This window comes from Suillus bovinus (assembly GCF_016758785.1).
Source record: "Suillus bovinus strain UH-Sbo-P2 chromosome Unknown EDB93scaffold_20, whole genome shotgun sequence".
NCBI classification, from domain to species: Eukaryota; Fungi; Basidiomycota; class Agaricomycetes; order Boletales; family Suillaceae; genus Suillus; species Suillus bovinus.
In genome coordinates, this window is record NW_024542076.1 from 187,814 (window position 1) to 210,884 (window position 23,071).

The following is a 23,071-nucleotide window of genomic DNA, read 5'->3' on the forward strand; positions in this document are numbered from 1 at the left end:
AGATTTTTTGTGAGGGGTTGCGAGATATTGTATATGGGCTCGGGAACGGTAGGGCGATGGTTTTTTGACGTGGCATGGTTTGACTGGCATATATGTAGACTGGGTGTACACGACCACATGACAATTGCTATATAAGATATCGATACCACAACGAAACACGACGGTGATCTGGTAGCGCCGCTTGGCTTGCAGTCTATCGTATATAGATAGTGATTGCATCGCAAATTAGTCATTACTATAGTATCTGTTTTCGCCATGGCCTCGTAATCAAGTGGATTGGTGAAGCTAATCACTTCGGAATACTAAATACATAACATGACGAGCTCGGCTGAACACCACAACGAAACAATTAAATACGCATGGTCCCTACATAGTACCGTGGTTGATCATTTTATGTGCTACACATATTCGCAGGTCAACACATCTCCACCAGCCCGGAAAGTACTGAAGGTCGTCATGCCTATTTCTCCGTCGGCCCTGGCTACAAGCTTGGCGTGATATTCTCGCATGCTGAGGATCAGACGCGGTCCCAGCACAAACAGCTGCAACACCTCGGCGATTGACCAAAGACCAAAGTAAATATCACTTCCTATGGACATTGAGGCCTGCAGATAAATTAAGTGAGAGTGGTCAGCTGCAGATGTCAGTTGCGGGTCAGCGTACCGTAAGAATTTGAGACAGTGCGCCAAGTCTCAAAGAAGCCATAATAGCAAAGCTAGCACATGCAGAACTTTAGTGAAAGGAGATAATGACATCCAAACAACAGAACTCACGCTAGAAAGTAAAACGTGTGACTCTTTATTAACATTGTGATACAGTCCCCTATGGTCAATCCTGTCGGTAATTGACGCAGTTCACGGATGTGCTTTATAACGATCCAGAGTGTAAGAAACATAGCAAGGATCTCCCATGCAGCGGTGGATATCAGACTCTCGAAATTCAGATTTGCTATGTAATTGTCGTCAACGCAGGTATGAAAGCCGGAAAGGACGGCTTCCTCTGGTAAATATCCATGAGTCTCTTGTGCTGCAGGCTTTCATTGATAATTTAAACTTACGCGCTGAAACACCCAGGTTTGCAATTACCACAAGAACCCCGGAGGCGATCGTGCAAGTTAGCAAGGCTACAACAAGAAAGATGAACATCTTTTTGGATCCCTGATACAGGGCATTTATCCGAGCAATCATGGTGACTTTAAATGATATTTCAGTCAGGTCAATATCAATAAGGAAGCCGCGGGTGAGCTCACCTCCCAGCATGGCATTGACGATGACAGGGGTCCATGTGCCTATGTACCATATCATAATGCCTGGAAACCCAGTTACTTGGTAACAGAATAAATACTTCAAATGAACTCACAGCTGTTGAATGTCATTTTTCTTGAAGACACAAAGCAGCAATGAATATCACTCACTCCTATATAGAATAGTAGTTAGTAGTTGAATGGGAATGGCAGGCATCGGTGCAGAATACCCACTACATCGGTAATCGAGACAGGGAGAATCGCTGCATGCCGCTAGTTAGAAGGAGCAAACATAATTGAGGGCACATACACAGGATGTTAATGCTGGTTGCGAGAGATGACTTATTAACATGTTACAGTGTTATGTATATAGCTCTGCAAACGTACACAGAAAATAGTATTCCAATGTAGCGCACCTAGTATATGTTGAAGTCAGCACAACATGCCAAATGCGCAGCGGCGCTCGTAGCAATAACGAACACAAATATAGAGAGCGGTCATGAAGGACCAACGTTGCCTCTGCCCCGAGTCAACTACATCGTCCTATTTGGTTCTGATACAGGACTTTGCTCACTAAGATCAGTTCGAACTGTTAAATTATTATTAGTGAGATTTACAGGACATGACATCAACTTACCTCTTGTCCGAATGTTAATACTTGAATACTGTATACACATCAATGATCCCTCATGACGTATTATCTCGCTCACCCCAGTCGTATACAACCACAGTGGAGCTTGCAGCTGCAAAGCAATAATCAACGATATTGAGATATCACCGTTGGCATCCCAATTGCTCCACGTACCTACAAAATAGTTGATAAGAGAAGAATAACTGATGAACGGCCACTGAGTGGGATCATTTGAGACTATGGTCATATCAGAATGGGACGTATGGAGTGCATGCAGATATACCGCCGTAAATCGTTTTTATAGTGATTGGTTCGGGTCATGTCAGTGGCCATGTAGTCAACTAGAGCGTGTAGGCCGGGGCAGAACTACTGGGCTAGGGTCTGTTCTGCCGGCTATAGCCGGCAGAACTGGCAAAACTCCGACTCACCGAATCTAGCTAGGCTGGTATGACATTCCTAGCGACGACGTCAAACGATTGCCGCGTCCTATCCGTCATCAATCTGCATCACGAGGCTCTGTCAAGAGTGGAGGTGCTATTTTTCAAGATCCTGTGTAGTCTCGACAGCAATATCAACTGAAATTGCCATTCATCAGTGATGCGAGAGGACGTCCTCAAGCATGCACACGATCAAACGACAGATTGGCAGGAACGTTTGAGTCAATGTCGACTTCGGCGTGACTATCTAGACTCGTAAGCAGTCTTGTGTCTTTGAGAAGTTGACGCGCCATTGACCGCAGGCTAGTAACTATCAGGAATTATTAATATTGTTTCAAACATCATCCGATCATTATGGACGTATTACTAACAGAATGAAATTAGCTCATTTCTCGCACCATGGCTTGTGTAGCTATCAAGGAAGCACCTTCAAAAACAAAGGCCACTATGCGTAGCAGATGAACAGATCCAACTCAGTGGGGGCAAATCTTCAAACAGATGCGGCACCAGTGACCATGTAATCTTTAATCTAATGCACACTAACTGCAGGACTTCGTTATATCAAAGCTGTGTATCGACAGAGAACGGTCGGTCATAAAGGAGATGCCGATGCCCAGGCCAGGTACTTGATCTAATTAGACGTTACAGCTGGGCATGAGGCCTGATGGCGTGTCTAAACCTGTGGGTTTCTAGCTTGGTGCGGTAAAACCTTTTACCGCTTGCCATTTCATGGTACCTCCTGCTTCCAGGTACTGTATAGTGATACACTTCGTTCACTCAGCCATGCGATTATGTCACGACTCCCTTTGGTATTGGTATCGGTCCGCTCGTACATGTGAGTTTGCCTCGTTGAATTTCGCACTTTCGTTGTTCTTTTATAGCTTGTGTGCAATCATACTTACAAAGTTTGGTCCCAACTCGCTCTAGCCTTTATCGTCGTTGTCAGTGCTGCGCCTCTGGTGATGAATCGGCACTTAAACTAAACTATACTACATTTGGTCAGTGATGATGTGAGATCCTTCTCAAAGAATGAGGAGGCTCGAACTAGGAACGGGAAAGAGATTCGGTCTTGGATCAAAAGACTCGATTAGCTGCTGTGGATCATGCATGGGAATGGGAACGGGACTAGGTAGGGTAATAGTCAGGAAAATGTACGTAGAACTATGAATATTAATGAGAGAGCTCACCTTTTTTGTATCCTTGTTTATTGGTCACGCTATGCTGGACATGACATACTGTATCGTACTACGTTGTTTGAATCTGGCGTTTGTTCAATCTATGCTGTACAGTGGAGAGATCACCTCAGTCATATGTTAATAATACTGGGATTTTCCAGATGGTTTTGCGACGGTGTCGCATTATACCGACAGGTTCCTTTTTCCTCAAGTTATCGCCGTTGATAGCGTACAGAGGCGTGGGAAAGTATGCCGAACACCTTTGATTCTTGAAGCCCATCTTCATCCAAATGACGCGGCAAAAGTATGCAAATTTTTGGGAGATTGGAATTCAGTAATAAAGTGTGAGTGTGATTTTACTCTTGGACTAGAACCACTGACTGCCGTTGATCCTTGCTAGTTGCTCAGTCGAGAGGTGGTTTGACTACCACCTCTCCGATGATTTTCGTTTACTCTCGAAATGTAAACACATCATTCTGTGAATCCTCTATGCGTTCCAAGATACTCAAGCGGTCATAAAACTGAAAATCCGTTGATCAACCTGTCCACACCGTGACACTACTAGTAACTCACACGTCGTGCCATCAACGTTACTGCGCCGATGCGACAACAAAAAAACAACTCACTACCGCACTAGGAGCATACAAAGAGAAACTGCCAGCGGTAAGTCATGCAATTAAATATGGAATGCATACTCATGCTCACGCAACCGTATTGGGGGCAACCTCGACAATTTTTCGGGATGATGCACCAGAGGGGACAATTTTCGCTTTCAGTGTCACTGGCAGATATGTATGTTGTCAAAGCAGCAACAACGGCGAGGACAAACAAGATACGCATTGTCACTTGTGAGGATGTGATGAAGAAACGAATAAAATAATTCTGAGGACGATGCAAAAGATGCCTTGCTTTTTTATGATATGCTGGATATCATGAGGATGTACGATAACCTAGTATGCAATGGAATTACCTTTCGAATAAATGATATCTGTGATGCCAGCAAACTGCCACCTAAGATCTGCAGCTTGTAGGAGCAAGGTATTGGCAATTTGGTATGGATATCCCATGGATATCCACCCGTGACTCTCAGATGAGCAAGCTAGTAATTTGCACTTACTGGACGGGGATCTCGGTGTGAGCGTGAATCCATTTGGAAGTCACCTCCGTGCAACGAAGGGGATGTCGACGCATCAATCGATCACATATAAGTAATACCGAACAGAAACAAAAACTCACGTTTGCACCAAGGCTATCAAGGGTGTAGGGTCGACCTGTACAAACCTGGCATCCTCACGACTTCGCTGGTCTCCCGATGTAACAATGTATGGTTGGGTCAGCAAGCTCGTACAGCAATTTGCTTTCGTTCTTTGGGTATGGATCGTCCCGTAGTAGATCGAGATTGACCGTCATAACGATTGATCGGAAAATACAAATTAAAATACAACTGTGTATGTAGGGTAAAAAAAGTTGTCCTAGCATTATACAAATGACTGTAAGTAATATTAGGCCGAAAAGGTAAAGTCGTGATTCCCTGATGCTACCGTGGTTGATCAGTTGGATCGTATTATATGCTACACGTGTTCGCCAGTCAATACATCCTCACTAACCTGGAAAGTACTGAAGGTCGTCATGCCTATTCCTCCGTCGGCCCTGGCCACGAGCTTAGCGTGATATTTTCGCATGCTAAGGAGCAGACGCGGTCCCAGCACAAACATCTGCAATACCTCGGCAATTGCCCAAATGCCAGCGTAAACATCACTTCCTATGGATGTTGAGTCCTGTAGAGAAATGATGAGAGCGCTCAGTTGCAGAGGTCAGTCGTAGGTAAGCGCACCCTAATACTTTGAGACAGTAAGCCAAGTCTCAAGGAAGCCACAATGGCAAAGCTAACACGTGCGGAACTTCAGTGAAACAAGATAATGTCATCCGAATCACCGAACTCACGCTAAAAAGTAAAACGCGTGACTCTGTATTAACATACTGAAACAGTTCCCAATGGTCGATCCTGTCTTTGATTGTCGCAGTTCACGGACGTGCTTTATAACAATCCAGACTGTAAGAAGGAAGGCAACGATCTCCCATACAGCGGTGGATATAAGACTCTCGTAAGTCAGATCTGTCTTAAACGTATCCATGTAGTCGATGCAGGTATGGAATCCGGAAAGGACGGCCTCCTCTGGTAAATATCCATGAGGTTCTCGTGTTTCAGGCTTCCATCGATAATTAAAACTTACGCGCTGAAAAGCCCAGGTTTTCAATTGCCACCATAACTGCGGAGGCGATCGTGCAACCCAGCAAAGTTACAACAAGAAAGATGTATAGCCTTTGCGATCCCTGGTACATGGCAACTACCCGGGCAATCATTGTGACTTTGGATGATATTTCAGTCAACTCAGTATCAGTAAGGAAGCTGTGGATGAACTCACCGCCCAGCATGGCATTGACGATGACAGGGGTCCATGTGCCTATGTACCATATCATGACGCCTGGAAATCGAGTTACTTTGTGGTGGAATAGATACTTCAAATGAACTCACAGCTGTTACGAAGTTATTTTCCTTGAGGACACAAACCAGCAAAGAATATCACTCACTCCTAAAATAGGAGTGTAGTTAGTAGTTGAGTCGGAACGGCAGAAACAGGTGCAATATACTCACAACATCTGGAATTGAGACAGGGAGAATTGCTGCACGCCACTGGTCAGAAAGGGCTAAGTTCGAACACATTTGAGGATACTTACACAGGATGTTGATACTGGTTGCGAGATATGACTTATTAACACATTGCAGTGTTATTTGGATAGACGTACACAGCAAATAGTATTCCAATATAGCGCACCTAGCATATGTTGAAGTCAGTACAAATATACCAACTGCTCGTAGCAATGACGTACACAAATATAGAGAACGGTCATGAAGGACCAACGTTGCCTCTGCCCCGCGTCAACTCTATCGTCCTATTTGGTACTGATACATGATTATGCTCACCAAGATAAGTTCGAACTGTTCAACCATTCTTAGTGGCGGATTTGCAGGTAATGACATCAACTCACTTCTTGGCCGAATGTCAATACTTGGATAGTATTGTATACATATCAATGATTTCTCGGGACATATTATCTTGCTCACCCCAGTCGTACACCACCACAGTAGAGCTTGCGGCTGTAAAGTAGTAATCAACAACGATATTGAAATGTCACGATTGGCATCCTAATTGCTCTCCACAAACCTACAAAATAGTTGACAAGCAAAGAAGAACTGATGAACGGCCACTCGGTAGGATCATTTATGACTATTGTCATATCAGGATGGGGCCTATGGAGTGCATGCAGATATCCCGCCGTCCATTGTTTTTATAATGGTGTGACCATACGCAGAATTGACTACTAGGCTAAGGTTGCCTGGTTCTGCCGGCGTGCCGCTCATACCGGGGGAGCCGGCAAAACTCCGACTCGCTAGGCTAACAATGTACTAGTACTATGCGTATGACATTCCTAACGACGACGTCAAACGGTTGCCTCGTCCGTCATCCTCACCACAATTTGCATCACGAGGGCCGGAGTGAGGTGCCATGCCAAGTACACTATAAGATATCGACCAATCTGGTACAAGAGGACGTCCACATACAATCAAGTGACAGATTGGTAGGAACGCCCAAGGAACGCCTGAGTCAATGTTGACTTAGGCGCAACTATCTAGATTTGTGAGTAGTCTATGTCTTTGAGAGGTTGACGCGTCATTAACTGCAGACTAGTGACTATCAGGAATTATTAGTACTGTCCCAAACATCATCCGATCATAATGGACCTATCGACAGGATGAGATTAGCCCATTTCTCGCACCACTGCTTGCAGGTGGTTCATCAGGGAAGCACCTTCAAAAATCAAGGCTACTTTGCATCACAGATGAGCAGATCCAACTTAGTGGGCGGCAAGCCATCTAACGCACAATAACTGCAGGACTTCGTTATGTCAAAGCTGTGTATTGACAGAGAACGGTCGGTCATGAAGGAGATGCCGATGCCAACTCATCTCCATCAGTATGGAAAGCAATGGACGTCATGCCTATTTCTTCATCGGCTCTGGCAACGCGCTTGGCGTGGTATTTTCGAATGCTGAGGATCAGACGCGGTCCCAGCACAAACATTTGCAGCATTTGGGAAATCGACAAAACGCCAACGTAAGTAGCGCTCCCCATGGACGATGAGTTCTGCAGAGAAATGATGAGAGTGGTCAGCTCCAGACGCCAGTCACAGGTCAGCGCACCGCGAAATTTGGAGATAGTGAGCCAAGCACGAAGTAAGCTATAGTAGCAAAGCTAGCAAAAGCAAGGATTCAGTGAAGATAATAACATTGAACTCATTGAACTCACGCTAGAAAGTAAAACGCGTGACTCTCTATCAACATCGTGAAATAGTCCCCAACGGTAGATCTTGTCGGCAATTGTCGCAGCTCACGGAAGTGTTTTATAACAATCCAGACTGCAAGAAACAAGGCAAGGATCTCCCATGCAGCGATGGGTATCACTCTCATAAGTAAGGTTGGTCATGTACGTGCCGATGTCGCTAAAGCAGTTATGATAGCCGGAAAGAATGACCTCATCTGATAAATGACCATGAGTCTTTTGTGTTCCAGGCTTTCATCAGTAATTGAAGCTTACGCCCATATTTACAATTATCGTCATGATTCCGGAGGCGATGGTGGAACCCAGGCTACCCAGCAACATTACAACAAGAAAAAAGTGCAACTTTTTTGACTCTTGATACATTTACTATCCGAGCAACTTGAATCAAAATGGCTTGAATAATATCGGTAAGGAGGCCACGGGTGAGCTCACCGCCCAGCATGGCATTGACGATGACAGGGCACCATGCCTGTATGAACCAAAGGATAGTGCCCGAGAAACCAATTACTTGGTGGTGTAATAGATACTTCGAATAAACTCACTATTGAAGTTGAAAATACAAGCCGGCCGAGGATAACTCTCACCCCTGTTGGACTTTCAACTTCGTCATCTTTTCCTTTCTGCCTCTTACCTAGAACAAGAATACCGGCAGCTGCGCCATGAGAAGGGGAGCGGTCTGACCGTTTTTCCAACTCCGCCAGATCGTTTAGACCCACCTGAGTTTCGTCGTCACGTAACATGTTCATCTTTCGACCGCTCAAACACAGTACTAGGATGGAAACTGTCCCATGATTTTTCTCGCACCCTCTCCGATGATTCTCCAATTTGGGCTATTTGGTAACTCTCGAAATGCAAACACACTATTCTGTGAATCCTCTATGTATTCCAAGATCTCTATTGCTCAAGCGCCCATAAAATTTCAAATGCGTTGATCAACCCGTCAACGTTTCAACACTGTGACACTGCTAGTAACTCGCACGTCGTGCTATCAACCTTATGGATACCGTGCGGATGTGAAAACAAAAACTCGACTCACTACCGCACTAGGAGCATACAAAGAGAAACTGCCAACTGGTGAGTCATGCAATTCAATATGGGACGCAAACTACTCATACTCACGCAAAGTTCTGACAAGCAATCTTCACAAGTTGATGGCCAGAAGCAGAAGATAGGGCAATCTTGTTTCTCAGTGTCACTGGCAGATATCAATGGTGTCAAAGCAACAATAACGGCGAGGACAAATGAGATACGCATTGTCACTTGTGAGGATGTGGTAAAGGATCAAGTGAAATAATTCGGAGGACGATATAGAAGATGCCTCGCTTTTATATGCTGGGTATCATGAGGATGTACGATAACCTATGCACTGGAATTACCTTTCTAATAAATGATATCTGCAAAATGCCAGCAAATTGCCAGCTAAAATCTGCCTTGTGACTCTCAGATGAACAAGCTAGTACTTCGCACTTACTGGCCGGGGATGTCGGTATGAGTGTAAATCCGTTTGGAAGTTACCTCCGTGCCACGAAGGGGATGTCGACGCATCAGTTGTCGAGTTTTTCACAAGGTCCAACCTGTGTCGCTACAACCATTATTCTGTCCAAGCAATACAACACAGACACGCACGAAAAAGTTCTATCCAAATCGCTTCGGAATGCCAAATACATACAAGGGGAAATATCACAATGAAACAAATAAATATGTATGCTTCCAGTATCGCATCGTGATTGATGCTACACATCTCCCCCGGTCAACTCATCTCCATCAACATGGAAAGCGATGGACATCGTGCCTATTTCCCCATCGGCTCTGGCAACGCGCTTGGCGTGGTATTTTCGGATACTGAGGATCAGACGTGGTCCCAGCACAAACATTTGCAGCATTTGGGAAATTGACAGAACGCCAACGTAAATAGCACTCCCCACTGACGATGAGTTCTGCAGAGAAATGATCATGATGAGAGTGGTCAGCTCCAGATGCTAGTCACAGGTAAGCGCACCGCGAAATTTGGAGATAGTGAGCCAAGCACGAAGCAAGCCATAGTAGCAAAGCTAGCAAAAGCGGGAACTCGGTGAAGATAATAACATTGAAATCACTGAACTCACGCTAGAAAGTAAAACGCGTGACTCTCTATCAATATCGCGAAATAGTCCCCAATGGTAGATCTTGTCGGCGATTGTCGCAGCTCACGGAAGTGCTTTATAACAATCCAGACTGTAAGAAACAAGGCGAGAATCTCCCATGCAGCGATGGGTATCACACTCTCATAAGTGAGGTTGGCCATGTACGTGTCGATGTTGCTAAAGCAGATATGATAGCCGGAAAGGACGACCTCCTCTGATAAATGACCATGAGTCTCTCGTGTTTCAGGCTTTCATAAAAAAAAAATTGAAACTTACGCCCTGAAACACCCATATTTCCAATTATCGTCATGATTCCGGAGGCGATGGTGGAACCCAGCAACATTACAACAAGAAAGAAGTGCAGCTTTTTGGACCCTTGATACATTGCATTTATCCGAGCAATCATAATGGCTTGAATTATATTTCAGTCGAGTCAATATCAGTAAGGAGGTCACGGGTGGACTCACCGCCCAACATGGCATTGGCGATGACAGGGCACCATGCCTGTATGAACCAAAGGATAGTACCTGAAAAACCAATTACTTGATGGTGTAATGGATACTTCGAATGAACTCACAGCTATTGAAGTCGTTATCTTGAGATAAAGCCGGCCGAGGATAACTCTCACCCCTATATAGGAGCGTAGTTAGTAGTCGAATGAGGATGGAAACGACATGCATCGGTGCAGAATACTTACTGCATCAGTAATCGAGACCGGGAGATTCACTGCACGCCCAGTCAGAACTTGAAGAAGCAAACACATTTGAAGACACATACACAGGAGGTAGGCGCTAGTTACGAAATATATAAGTTTTGAGTTATTAGCCCATCGCAGTATTGCGTATATAGATAGCCTGGCAAACTTACACAGAATAAAATATCCCAATGTAGCGCACCTAGTATATGTTGAAGTCAACACAACATGCCAACTGCGCAGTGGCGAGGAATACAATAACGTACACAAATATAAAGAATGGTCATGAAGGACCAACGTTGCCTCTGCTCCAAGTCAACTGCATCATCATCCTGTTTGGGGCTCGGATTTTGCTCACCAGGATCAATTCGAACTGTTGTAGCATTCTTAGTGAGCTGCGCAGGTCCGAAATAACATCAACTAACTTCTTGTCCGAATGTTAATACTTGAATATCGCATACATATCAATGATTTCTCGGAACGTATCATCTCGCTTACCCCAATCGTATACCACCACAGCAAAGCATACAGCTGCAAAGCGACAGTCAAAGATATTGAGACGTCGCCACTGGTATCCAAATTGCTCTCTGCAGACCTATAAAGTAGTTGATAAAAGAAGTATAACTGATGAGCGGCCACCAAGCGGGATCATCTGAGACTCGAATCATGTCGGAAATGGAATGATGCGTATTTGAGTGGATGCAGATAGTATAACGCGGTCAGTCGCTTTTATATATAGAGCCTATCACGCGAGAAGGCACATTTTAGCTCTGAAACCCGCTGCATACTTGAACACCGGCAATAGGACCTATAGGGTGATGTAAGGGGATCTGGCCCATCAGTTTTACCAACGGCCATGCAATGATTAGTCTAACGCCGCCAGAGTAATTGCATGACTCGGAGGAGACGGATTTCGTTGTGTCAAGTGACCATGAAGGGATGCTCGCGTCAGCAGACTCAGTACTAAATTACGTAACAGAAGCCTGCTTACCTGTTTGAGCCTGTTTGCCGGTTCGTTCTTTCAAGTTGCCTCAACATTTTCTTGATGCCGGCCCTGTGTCATTGTCTTCTAGCTTGTGTGCACTCATCCTTACAGAGCTTAGTCCTGACACGTTCTAGGTTCTGAATATGCTAGTAGCACTCGTTTCACTCTAACCCTTACTATCAGTGACAGCACTGTTGCGCCCTTGGTCATGAATCGGCACTTGAACTATACCACTGTTGTACTGCATGTCAGATCCTGGATTTTTCCAGTGCGGTGTTTTGTATGACCAACGATTTTCCCATGAGCTTTTCGCTGTCCGTGCAGAGCACAAGTACAAGGAGTTATATTCTATATCGTTTCAAAACAAATACACAACTTGGCGAGGCTAAATATCACAACGAAACAGCTAAATATACATGCTCCACGCACAGCACCCAAGTTGGTTGGACATTCGGTTAACTTTATATGCTACACATCACCGCCAGTCGACGTATCTCCACCGACGGACATATCTCCACCAGCATAGAAAAAGGCAATAGATGTCATGCCTGTTCCCCCGTTGGCCCTAGCAGCGAGCTTGGCATGATGTTCTCGGATGCTGAGGATCAGACGCGGTCCCAAAATATACATCTGCAACATTTGGGCAACCGACAAAATGCCAGTGTAAATAGCACTCCCATTGGATGATGAATGCTGTAGAGAAATGATGAGAAAGTGTCCATCTATAGATGCCAGTCACAGGTCGGCGCACCACATTACTTGGAGATAGCAAGCCAAGTGCGAGGCAAGCCATAGTAGCAAAGCTAACAAATGCGGAACTTCAGTGAAACAACGCAAGAACACTCAAATAACCGAACCCACGCTAGAAAGTAAAACGTGTGAGTCTCTGCTAACATTGTGAAATAGTCCCCAATGGTCGATCCTGCCGGCGATCGTCGCAGTTCACAGATGTGTTTTATGATAATCCAGACTGTGAGAAGTAAGGCGACGACCTCCCATAGAGTCGTAGGCCCATATTTCAGTTCTTGCATCGCGTCAGTGTCTATAGCACAGATATGGTAACCGGAAAGGATAAGCTGCTCTGGTAAATGTCAATGAGTTCCTTGTGTTCCGGACTTTCATCGATAATTGAAGCTTACGCCCTGAAACACCCAAATTTCCAATTACTGTCATGACTCCGGAAGAGATCGTGGTACCCAGCAACACTACAATGAGAAACATGAGCATCTTTTTGGATCCTTGATACATGGCATTTATCCTAGCAATCATGATAACTTGCATTATATTTCAGTGGATTCAATAGTCGTAAGGCACCACGGGCGAGCTCACCTCCCAGCATGGCATTTACGATGATAGGAGCCCATGCATGTATGAACCAAAGGATAGTGCCTGAAACACAGTTACTTGGTGATAGAATAGATACGTCAAATAAACTCACAACTGTTGAAGTCATTGTCTTGAAAACACAAACCGACTGAGAGTATCACTCACCCCTGTATAGGAGCGTAGTCAGTAGTTGAATAGGAATGGCATGCATTGGTGCATAATACCCACTGCGTCAGGAATCGAAATGGGGAAACTTGCTACATGCCGCCAGTCAGAAGAAGAAGCGAACGTATGTATTTGAGGACACATACATAAGAGGTAGGCGCTGGTTGCGAGAGATCACTTATTAGCACATTGCAGTGTTATGTAGACAGGCCTGCAAACGTACACGTAATATGATAGTCCAATGTAGCGCACCTAGCATATTTTGGAGTCAGCACCACATGCCCACTGCGCTCATAGTAATATTGACGTACACAAATGTACAAAACAGTCATGAGGGACCAATGTTGCCTCTGCCCCGAGTTAATTGCATCGTCCTGTTTGGTTCTGATATACGATTCTGCCCACCAAGATTAATTCGAACTGTTCAAGCGATTTTTAGCGAGATGCGTAGGTCATGACATCAACTTACCTCTTGTCCGAATGTCAATACTTGAATGCTGTATACATATCAATGATCTTTCGGAATATATTATCTCACTCACCCCAGTCATATGCCACCACAGTAGAGCTTGCAGCTGCGAAAAATGGTTAAAGATATTGAGGTGTCACCATTGGCATCCCAATTGTTCTGCACGAACCTATAAAATAATTGATAAGACAAGTGTAACTGATGAGCGGCCACCAAGAGGGATCATCTGAGACTATAGTCATTTCGAGATGGGGCGTATCTGAGAGCGTGCAGGACTACCACCGATCAGTATCGCTTTTATAGCAATTGGTTTGATATCCATGAAATTAGGCTCTACTCGGAACGTTTCAAAGCAAAGCACATTTTTAGATCCAGCCTAATATTTGAACGCCGATAAGATCCGTTCGTGATGTAACTTCGGGGACCTCTGCATCAGTTCCATCAGTGACCATATGTAGTTGATAATCTAACTGCAGGAGGCTCGACAATTCACCTTGTTCCAAAATACAAGGTCGTGACAATAATCTGCCTAGCCGTATCCGCCACCCGGACATTTGTTATGAAACAGGCGATAATGGTGACCAAGTTCTCTTTGTCGGTATTGGCAATACGGAGGTCCTCGGACTCGGAGGAGAGGCATTTGATTTTGCCAAATTGGAGTGGGCTGACCCAGGGATAGTACCCCAAGCTGTTGTAGATGAGGTTGATGCCGTGATCATGATGGTGAGGACGATGGATAGGACGAGGCGGGATTAATGTTTTCTGTAGGATTGTCGTTGATGTTGTCAATAGGAAAATTTCACTGCTAGAGTTAGCCCACGCGGCAAGATTGGTTATTTTGCCGATTCTGCCGGCAAAACTAACCTCAAGTAGTTCTGCCCACAACACTATCGGATGATCAATATGCGGTGACGTACTGGCGGTGAACTTAGCTCATTTCTGGCACGATTGGGGTGTCAAGGAAGCTCTTTCAGAAGTCGAGGCTATGCTTAGCAAATGAGCCGACCTAACTCAATGGGCAGCGAAGCCTCCGAATTTATAGATTGATGAACACTAATTGCGTCCATATGTATGTTGGAGCCTCTCCGTGGGATCCAGGGGTGACCGCCGGTCGCTCTTCGTCGTCTTGATGTCAGATAGCAGCTACATACATATTGTGGCAGCGGGTCCCTGATTCCAAAACAGAGCAGATGCTTACTTTGCAGCCGACCGGTGTGTGGACTGTGAGCGGAGAAATTTAGATTAACAGCTTCCCAGTGCGCATAAATCAATTACTTACTCGTTGTTCATGGAAACCAGAAAGAACTGCAGTGTGCCAGCGAAATTAAATATTGCTGTTCGTGTTAGGATAATATAGAATACCGGTGAACATAATACTTATCGCCATGCATGGGTTCGATTACAGAACTCCAAAACTGAGTACTCACTTGCTTTATAGCAATTGTCACGAATAACTGGTCGACCATCGATCTCCGAGCCATTGCACGACAGTTGCTACAAAACATTAATATTGATACGACAGCAAAATACAAGTATTCTGTGAAAATGTCCTTGACCTCGTGGAGCTTAAGAAGAAAGAGATGTTTCGAACAGATGGCCATCAGTGTCACACTGTCACAGTCAGTCACATGTTGCATCGGCATCGGGCATCGTGCGGTTCGGTTAACCTTCGCTTCGAAATTGACAGGAATCGGTCCACCCTTCAAAGCTCTGACGATTTAAGTGGTGCGTGTGTACACTAACTCATCCAGTCACCTTCAAGAGATGGCGACCTCAATTCAGCTCCCATCAGACGCAGTCCCTTTCAACATCTTTGCCTTAACATCAATGCATGCAAATGATAGATACCGTGGCGCTGTTGTAGAGGTGCGTATCATTAGATTAATTATCGTACGAAACTAAGATAAACCCAACGCATCATCGATTGTTAGGACCTGCAACTTCCCCCTGCATTCTGTTTACCCTCTTCCGAATCTGTATCTCGCGCAATGGAGTCAGCATATGATCGTGACTTCTCCCATATACCGTAAGTGCGTATCTCCCACGAGCGCCATGGTCTAATTTTTCATGTTCAGCGTCCTCAACCGTGATCGTCGTCCGCTCGGGTACGTAGACGTAGCTGCTCTGAAAGAGAAATGGGAAGCAGGCACAGCATCGCCAGTACGTGTTGTTATTAAATCAATAATCCCTTGCATGCTTAATCCGACGCTCAGAGCGACTCCATCAGTAAATACATGATCAAGTTCAATCGTAGTGCATCTCAGCATTACAGTCTCATAACGCCCTTGACTCCCCTCGCGGAACTGGCAGATTTTTTGCAGGACAATATCTTTGCGTTAGGTGCATCTTGATTGGAATGTTTCGGTTTTACGATTCTGACTTCTGACGGTGATTGTTATAGTTACAGACCAGAGCAGGAATTTTGTGCTTGCTGTGGCTACATCGCAAGATCTAAACGTGAGCCAGCATTTTCTTCATGCTTAGGATTGTCTGATTTTGTGTCTCTAGAATTTCGTGACGCGTAGGGGTCATTGATTTGATAACTGATGGACCATTTATCATCTTAATTATTAACTGTCAGCCATGTGGTTTTACATCTATCAAGTGCAACATGTTTCAATGTGGGCTGCGTTGGTGTACCATATCTTGGTTGCGAAGTTTAGAGGAGGTACATGTATGGTAATGATGTCATCTTTGCGACGGTATGATGCTGATTGTAGAGGTTTGTAATGACAACTATGATATATCGGATATGGTGTAATGGTTAACATTACCGCCTCTCAAGCTTAGGATTCGCGGTAGCTCGGGGTTCGATTCCCCGTATCCGAATTTTCTTTTTGTCATTCGTAGCGGTATTTACAGCGGAGTTGTCATACGCCATAGATGCCTTTGTCTTCGCACTGCGACGCACCCTATCATCTCAGTCAACGTTGTCTTTCCTCATTTCTTTTCCCCCGCCCGTCGCTCCCGTTTCAAACACACGACACTTCATTGCAACATTCAGTCAGTGCCTGTTGTTCCTCACGCATGACAGCATCTACTAATTCAGACACAACTGATGATTCAATAATGATTTCGCTAAAGGTCTTGACACTTGACACTTCCAGTTCCGTATATACGCTGCCCCATGAATTCCTCTTTGTCACTAGACTCGTAACCCTATTCCACATAATTCCAGGATTCTGACACAACCTGATTAGGGGACTAATAATTATTGACCAAAGCTCTCCCGGGCCAGCATGTTTCTCAATTCTTTCGCAGCAATGACTATCTCCTCTCCCTGCTTTAAATCCTGCTTTTCCTCCTCTCCCATCTCTACTCCTATGCTCTGTTCTATCTCCTGGATAGACCTCTTATTTTGCATGTCAGGTTCCAGCCTTTGGACCAACCCATCCACAGGTCCGATGAGCCACTCGAGATCAGATTCCAAAGCAATCCGATCCTTTGTGTCATTCACAAGGACATGAAGGAGCTTGAGATAGCCGCGGGGTGGCTTGAAAAAAACTTTAATATGCCTAGCATGTTCCCACGCCCTTCGGATCATGGGCCACTGCTCAGAATCGAGCGACCTCTGTCCACGTGTGATTTGAAGGAGAATACCAGCTATGCAAATGGTATGCATGGAGGTGGTATTGCAGTACACTGGAGTCATGTCAAAGCACCGACTTATATGGCCATCCTTAAACAAATGGGGGTGCCAGTTGGGTTTACTTGCGAGGGCAAAGACCAGTTTGAGATAGCACAAATCGCGGGCCCGCATTGTATCTGAGTGCAGATTAAGCACAGACAGAATGGTGCGGGAGAGTCATAGGCTCACACCATCAATGGCATCCATTGAAGCAATTTCTTCTCGGGCACCGTGAGCAGTGCAAAGAGTGGTATTATGTAATTTATGAGGCATCCCACTGTCCATGCAGTTAATGAGCCTCTCTATGAACAGAGGTTGTTTAGGGGAGCTGCAGCATACTCCCATAATACCCAGTAAAAAAAGGATGTCATATGTTGTTTCACGGTCATTGGAATAGATATCGTTGATGTAGTTCATCATCCAGTTGAAGTTGTTGGGGGAGTGGGATTGGCCTTTCAACAACATCTGCAGATCCCACAGCCCATCAGGGTCCTGAGAAATATCGTCAATAGCAAATGTGATGTCCAATGCCCCTCACAGCGATGTCAATGAAACCAAGGTATCATATTGTTCTGACATCGCTCATGAATAAATCTTCCCACACATGCCCAGGTTCCATATGATGTTGGAGGGATGTAGATCCTGTATCATGCTGAATGGAGTACAATTCCATATACTGTAGATTGGAGTATGATTCAGATCTTCAGTAAGCTCCAGAATGTGGCAGATAATGCTGAGGAGGCTCAATGCCCGGTGTACAACTCCAGTGCTATCTTCGTCATCTCCTTCTGGCTGGATCCTCAAGGGATTATCATGGTCATGTAGTATGTTGACCTTACCTCCACCCCATGCCCCGAGAGCCTCTTGGAAGTGCGTCAAAAGGGGCATACAGAGTTGAGGCAGAGCAGAACTACACAATCTCTTTGTTAATCATGGCAAAGAAACCACTGAGTGAGTCGAAGGCACCTTTTGTCAATCCGAACTATGTCTTTCTTGTCAACCTGAACTCCAATCATGACACAAGCAAGAATAACGCAATTGGCTACGATTTGTTTCAACGGAGATGATGGGGGTGGGGGTGATAGCAATTGTGATATCACTGTTATCACAAGGTCTTCAGTGTATTTATTCACTTGCCCAGTGACAAAGTGATAAGGAAGAAGATGTGACAGCTGCTCATGGACAGAAGGGGGAGTCTCTTGCCAATAAGTATAACACCTGGATTCACCTAGACGACAAAGATTCTTGGTTGTTTGAAATATTTTCATGTTGGTTATGTGCAAGCCCTCATCCAAAACCTCAAACACATCCTCATCATGTTTCCCACGGGCAATAAATTCCCCATGGACAATAAATTTGCCACGGTCAGAATATGCCTGAAGAATGCGTCCATGGTATAGATGAGTTAGAGCCATTCTACATGCTCGGGCCTTCTCCTCTAATGATGGTACGATGCACCTTTGAACAATGCAGCTCTCGAAAATACGAAACAGCTGATGCAGCGTGTCTGAAATGTCAAGACCCAGGGGCCATTCGACCTCCGGAACAAGCCTGGTAGCGGCGAGTAAGACTTCAGGATCTGTAGATGTCTCGAGCAGCCACTTGACACTAGGCACATTGAGATCGCTGATGGGCATGTCAGAGATGTCGAGTTTAAGGGTGCCATGACCTCCTGCCAAACCCTGGCTGAGCGGTTGTGTCTGTTGTGTCTCTTCATTTCCAGGCTTTGTTGAAGAGTGCTGAACCAAAGAACGCAGACAGTGACGAAGCCTAGTTATTAACCGCTGAAGATATCATCATGTGAATGTACCTACCCCATGTGCAGGGCCTGGAGAGTGAATGAGCACTGTGTATGATTGCAATAGTAGATTAGATCATCACCTCTGAATACTCCAGACAATCGGGTCCATCCTGATATGACGATATCAAGCAATTTGTTTGGCAGCTCTGTCATGAAAGGGTCAAAACCTGCGCACATGGAAGAAAACATAACTCACCGTATAGTGACTTCTTGAGCTGCTGGAAATAACTGGAAACTTGTTTGAACTTCAGGTCTAAAACCTCTGCAATGTTAATTCAGATGAGGAATGACCGCCATAATTCAGTAAGATCATCTTACTTTTGATGCACAACTGTAATATCTTCGATATTGGTGTCTGAAATGGACAAGTGGGAGATATTAAACATGCCATCACAGTCGGGGAATAAAACAAAAATCCAAAGACTGTCGTTCCGGTAATGACCCAAGCGGTGCTCGCCTGCTTGTACCACATATTGGCGCCGAGGGCGATCCCAAAGAGAAGAAGGGATATTTGAAGGAGGACCAGAAAGGATTGCAGGATAGCATCGAAATGCCATTTGACAAGGCCATTGAACTTCTTTTGCCTGCACTTTGCTTGCTCCTCCTCCAAGCCACACACATATCTCTCCAACTTGTAGTACCCCAGCCACCGCTTGCCCAGTACAGCCCCAAATGCAGCGAGCAAGCTCATGGACAGACTTGCATATGCGATCTTATTGATCCATAAGGACGGTGTGGTCGGAGACCACGTAGATGCCAGGTCTGCAGGCATGGATCCTGCCTTGGCGAGGTTTCCGAGTCCGATCAGCACAATTTGCTTTAAAAAGGGCATTTGTGGTATTGCTGGGGTCGGGACTGAGATTAGACTCCATTGCGATGATGAAAGCTGAGCTGACAGTGGTGAAAAGACCAGACTAACTAAACATCAGTCTCCAAATGGAACAAAGATAAGCACACTAAACTTACGAATATCAAGACAATGTCCATGTCAGTTGTGTATCAATCAAGGAAGTCGCCATCATGTTCCACTGTGACTCTTTTGTACAACCACCAGAAATGAGACTGATCGTCCTTGCCAGTCTTCAATACAATGGTTGAGTCCTGAAGAACATCCAAGACTTGCTTCATGATATTTGCTCTGCATGTATGTTGTCGTCAGCTGTGATTGCTTGACTTCAAGTTTTTTGCTCACAAATTGCTTAGAGTCACTGGCCTGTCATTCTACGCCCTGACCTGTTCCTCTCTGAGACGATTGAGGAGCATATTTGACAACATTATTGACAAGAACTTACAGTGCTAAACCTCTGACTAGTGGAACATTGGATGCACTTTCCTGTACCTGAGGTCCCGACAGCCGTGAAGGTCCAGCATTTGAGCTGCAGTTCTAGTGAGGAATGGTGCAGATGCCCATCACAGCAGAAACACTTACATCCCTGATGGCAGTTCCACTGAAGGTTTAAGATCTATCTTCCCTCTGTCTTACAGTTAGACGGGTGACAGATTCCAGGAAGCTCCAACTTACTCATTGATGGGTCCTGTGGTGTCATCTTGCTGGGGAGGCTGCTCATTGTGGGTGTGCTGATCCTTGGTGTCATTGGTACCTGGGCCTGATGCTTGTGACATGAGGGATTTATACCTTTGAATATATTGGCTTGCAAGAAAGAGTCAAAGACTAGTGAGAGTCTTGTGTGAGCAGACAGAGCAGAGTGGTGGTACAGCAGGTGGGTTAGGTGGCTATGACTAGTGATGAACATCGAACACGTGCTTGCAAGTGTTGATGCCAAGGGTTTTCGTGAGTGCTCCCTGTAGTGAACTGATTCCCTTACCATGGTGACAAATCCCTTTGCAAGCCCTGGTCTTTATGAGATATCATGATGATGTTTATCGCATTTCAAGACTGTTGTAGAGAGCTGATTTCTGCTGGGCTCAGCAGAAATCGTACTACCTAGACAACAAATATTTAGGTAGATCTTTAGCATGACCTAGTCTGCTATACTTTCAGAGCAAGTGCATTCAATCCTATAGGGGTAGCTGTTTGGTATTAGTTTAGATAGTTAGTTATCAATAATAGGAAGATAATCCGAAGCTAGGAACTACTCATCTGAAGGAAAATTGTCGGGTCCAAAAATATCGGAGTCGGGCCGGGCGTCGGACTATGTGTCAGACTGTCGGGAAAGCGTCAGACGGTAAAGAAATGTGTCGGAAGTGTGTCAGATTGTCAGTCAAATGAGTGTCGGATGTGTCGGAGTGTTTTGGAGAAAAAGAGCAGATAGATATTTTGCAATACAATAAAGTACTACTAATATCCAATGACTTCCATCCTACTACTGAGTAGGGAAAAGTAAGTAATGCAATAGGTAGGAAGTACTAGATATTAAATAGTGACCATGTAGAAATTCGGACTGCTATAGGCGAGAGTAGTAGCAATATTTCGGGTCTGAATCCTATGTAATAGGACATGTGGTACTGCGGACCATGAGAAAACATGTAATAACGCTGTATACAATGCTTAGCAAGTCAAAAGGAGTAAATACGCACCTAGTGGGGATAGATGCGACTGGACAGGACATAGGGAGGACTGGTCCGATGCGCAGGAATGTCAGGTCGGGATCGGACATGCATCGGACTGTCGGAAAGTGTGTCGGGTTGGGATTGGACTGTTGGACTCGGGTCGGGGTAGTCAGAAGTGCATCGGACAAATACTGTTTGACATCAGTATCAAAATAGCTGGTTCTGAGCCCAGCGCCGTGACCATCATTACACTGTAGCGGTGCTAGTCGAAGCACCAGTCCCTGACTTTAATGAAGCTAGCAAATAGTTGATCAATATACAATATATGATCAAGTATGTACGACAATCGTAAATCAGATGCAGCACTGCAAACTTGAGGTACTGTACTGGGTGTCTTGAGAGAAACACAGTCATTCCCCAACTCTACGGAGGTCATGTCAGATGTTGAAAACATCCAGGCATCTACAAGAAAATCTGCAAGTGCAGGAACTGATTACCTCATTTGCATTCTATCAGGTGCATCCTGACCTTAACGGCTTTATAAACAAATTGTTAAGTGATGCTCCAGCAAGACAAATGGATCAGAAGGCATGTGAGGCCATATTCGAGTAGTATTGTTAAGGTGCCATTTGGACAGCGAATTCCATTTTCAAATTTCGGATTCGTGGTCACATGCAACATAATTATATAAGCTGGGTTACCGTATCAGGTTCCAATACGATAACGATCATCAGCGCTGTACGACGACCATGCCAGCTGCTACCCTACAACAACTTGACTATGATGGACCACTTGGGATGGTGCAACAAGGGCGTATACAGTGCCTGATGTTTATTCTAGTTGCTGTTGTTGCCCAGGCCCTCATAGACTATCAGACACACTTCCTAACCTGCCATGCGCGCATACCCTATCACACATCTGCTTTAATGGGCGAAGCGTGGGTGTTGGAACTCATGGTCGGTCACCCTGATCGCATCAAACACAATCTCAGTGTGAACCTCAATGTTTTCAATGGTTTGTTGGAAGTCCTACAAGCCAATGGGTTTGTAAGGTCCCACAATGGAGTTTCTGTGGAGGAACAGCTTGCAATATTTCTGTACTACACCTGTGTCACAGGGCTCTCGACCCGCCATATTGGAGAAAGGTTCCAATGTTCATCAGATACAGTCTCATGGTAAGTAGAGAATCAATATTGTATTATAATTCGTCTAAGATCAAACTTATGACCCTAGGTACTTCAAGCGCATGTTACTGTTCTTTTCAACACCCCCATTTTACTCCTCACAGGTTCAATTCCCTAAACACAACACTCCCATCTCTCCCACAATCTTAAACAATGCGCATGTCTGATTTTTTGATCAGTGCCTTGGTGCTGTTGATGGTTCTCACATCCACACATTCACCACCATTGAGGACCAGCCGTTCATGTGGAACCATAAAGGATATCTCTCTCAGAATTGTCTTTTCATGTGTGATGTCGA

At 45.0% G+C, this 23,071-nt stretch overlaps 4 protein-coding genes and 1 non-coding gene across 5 annotated transcripts; 2 read left to right on the forward strand and 3 right to left on the reverse strand.

Moving 5' to 3' along the window:
- Nucleotides 1-308: 308 nt before the first annotated feature.
- EDB93DRAFT_302047 (uncharacterized protein) lies at nt 309-1,676 on the reverse strand. The gene is made up of 7 exons (XM_041456026.1): nt 1,478-1,676; nt 1,360-1,416; nt 1,250-1,309; nt 1,058-1,192; nt 774-999; nt 664-715; nt 309-605 (listed from the first exon to the last, which is right to left on the reverse strand). The coding sequence occupies exons 2-7, from the start codon at nt 1,373-1,375 to the stop codon at nt 399-401; spliced, it is 696 nt and encodes a 231-aa protein (XP_041308729.1). The 5' UTR covers nt 1,376-1,416; nt 1,478-1,676; the 3' UTR covers nt 309-398.
- Nucleotides 1,677-13,127: 11,451 nt separating this feature from the next.
- Nucleotides 13,128-14,016, reverse strand: EDB93DRAFT_303297 (uncharacterized protein). The gene is made up of 8 exons (XM_041456029.1): nt 13,820-14,016; nt 13,724-13,756; nt 13,651-13,670; nt 13,587-13,601; nt 13,493-13,531; nt 13,405-13,433; nt 13,328-13,341; nt 13,128-13,273 (listed from the first exon to the last, which is right to left on the reverse strand). The coding sequence occupies exons 1-8, from the start codon at nt 13,890-13,892 to the stop codon at nt 13,200-13,202; spliced, it is 297 nt and encodes a 98-aa protein (XP_041308730.1). The 5' UTR covers nt 13,893-14,016; the 3' UTR covers nt 13,128-13,199.
- Nucleotides 14,017-15,261: 1,245 nt separating this feature from the next.
- Nucleotides 15,262-16,527, forward strand: EDB93DRAFT_1139936 (uncharacterized protein). Its single transcript, XM_041449251.1, has 6 exons — nt 15,262-15,516; nt 15,582-15,676; nt 15,726-15,810; nt 15,864-15,990; nt 16,052-16,107; nt 16,159-16,527. Exons 1-6 carry the CDS (start codon nt 15,415-15,417, stop codon nt 16,183-16,185), a joined length of 492 nt encoding a protein of 163 aa, XP_041308731.1. The 5' UTR covers nt 15,262-15,414; the 3' UTR covers nt 16,186-16,527.
- Nucleotides 16,397-16,479, forward strand: EDB93DRAFT_t59. The gene has a single exon. It is a non-coding gene; the product is annotated as a tRNA-Glu (tRNA).
- A 130-nt stretch (nt 16,528-16,657) lies between the features above and the next one.
- EDB93DRAFT_1276132 (uncharacterized protein) lies at nt 16,658-20,702 on the reverse strand (the record flags this gene model as incomplete). Its single annotated transcript, XM_041454405.1, has 13 exons — nt 16,658-17,415; nt 17,470-17,770; nt 18,038-18,188; nt 18,245-18,377; nt 18,507-19,017; nt 19,093-19,124; nt 19,160-19,246; nt 19,276-19,341; nt 19,398-19,965; nt 20,115-20,217; nt 20,372-20,463; nt 20,509-20,527; nt 20,602-20,702. 13 exons carry the CDS (start codon nt 20,700-20,702, stop codon nt 16,862-16,864), a joined length of 2,718 nt encoding a protein of 905 aa, XP_041308732.1. The 3' UTR covers nt 16,658-16,861.
- Nucleotides 20,703-23,071: the final 2,369 nt, after the last annotated feature.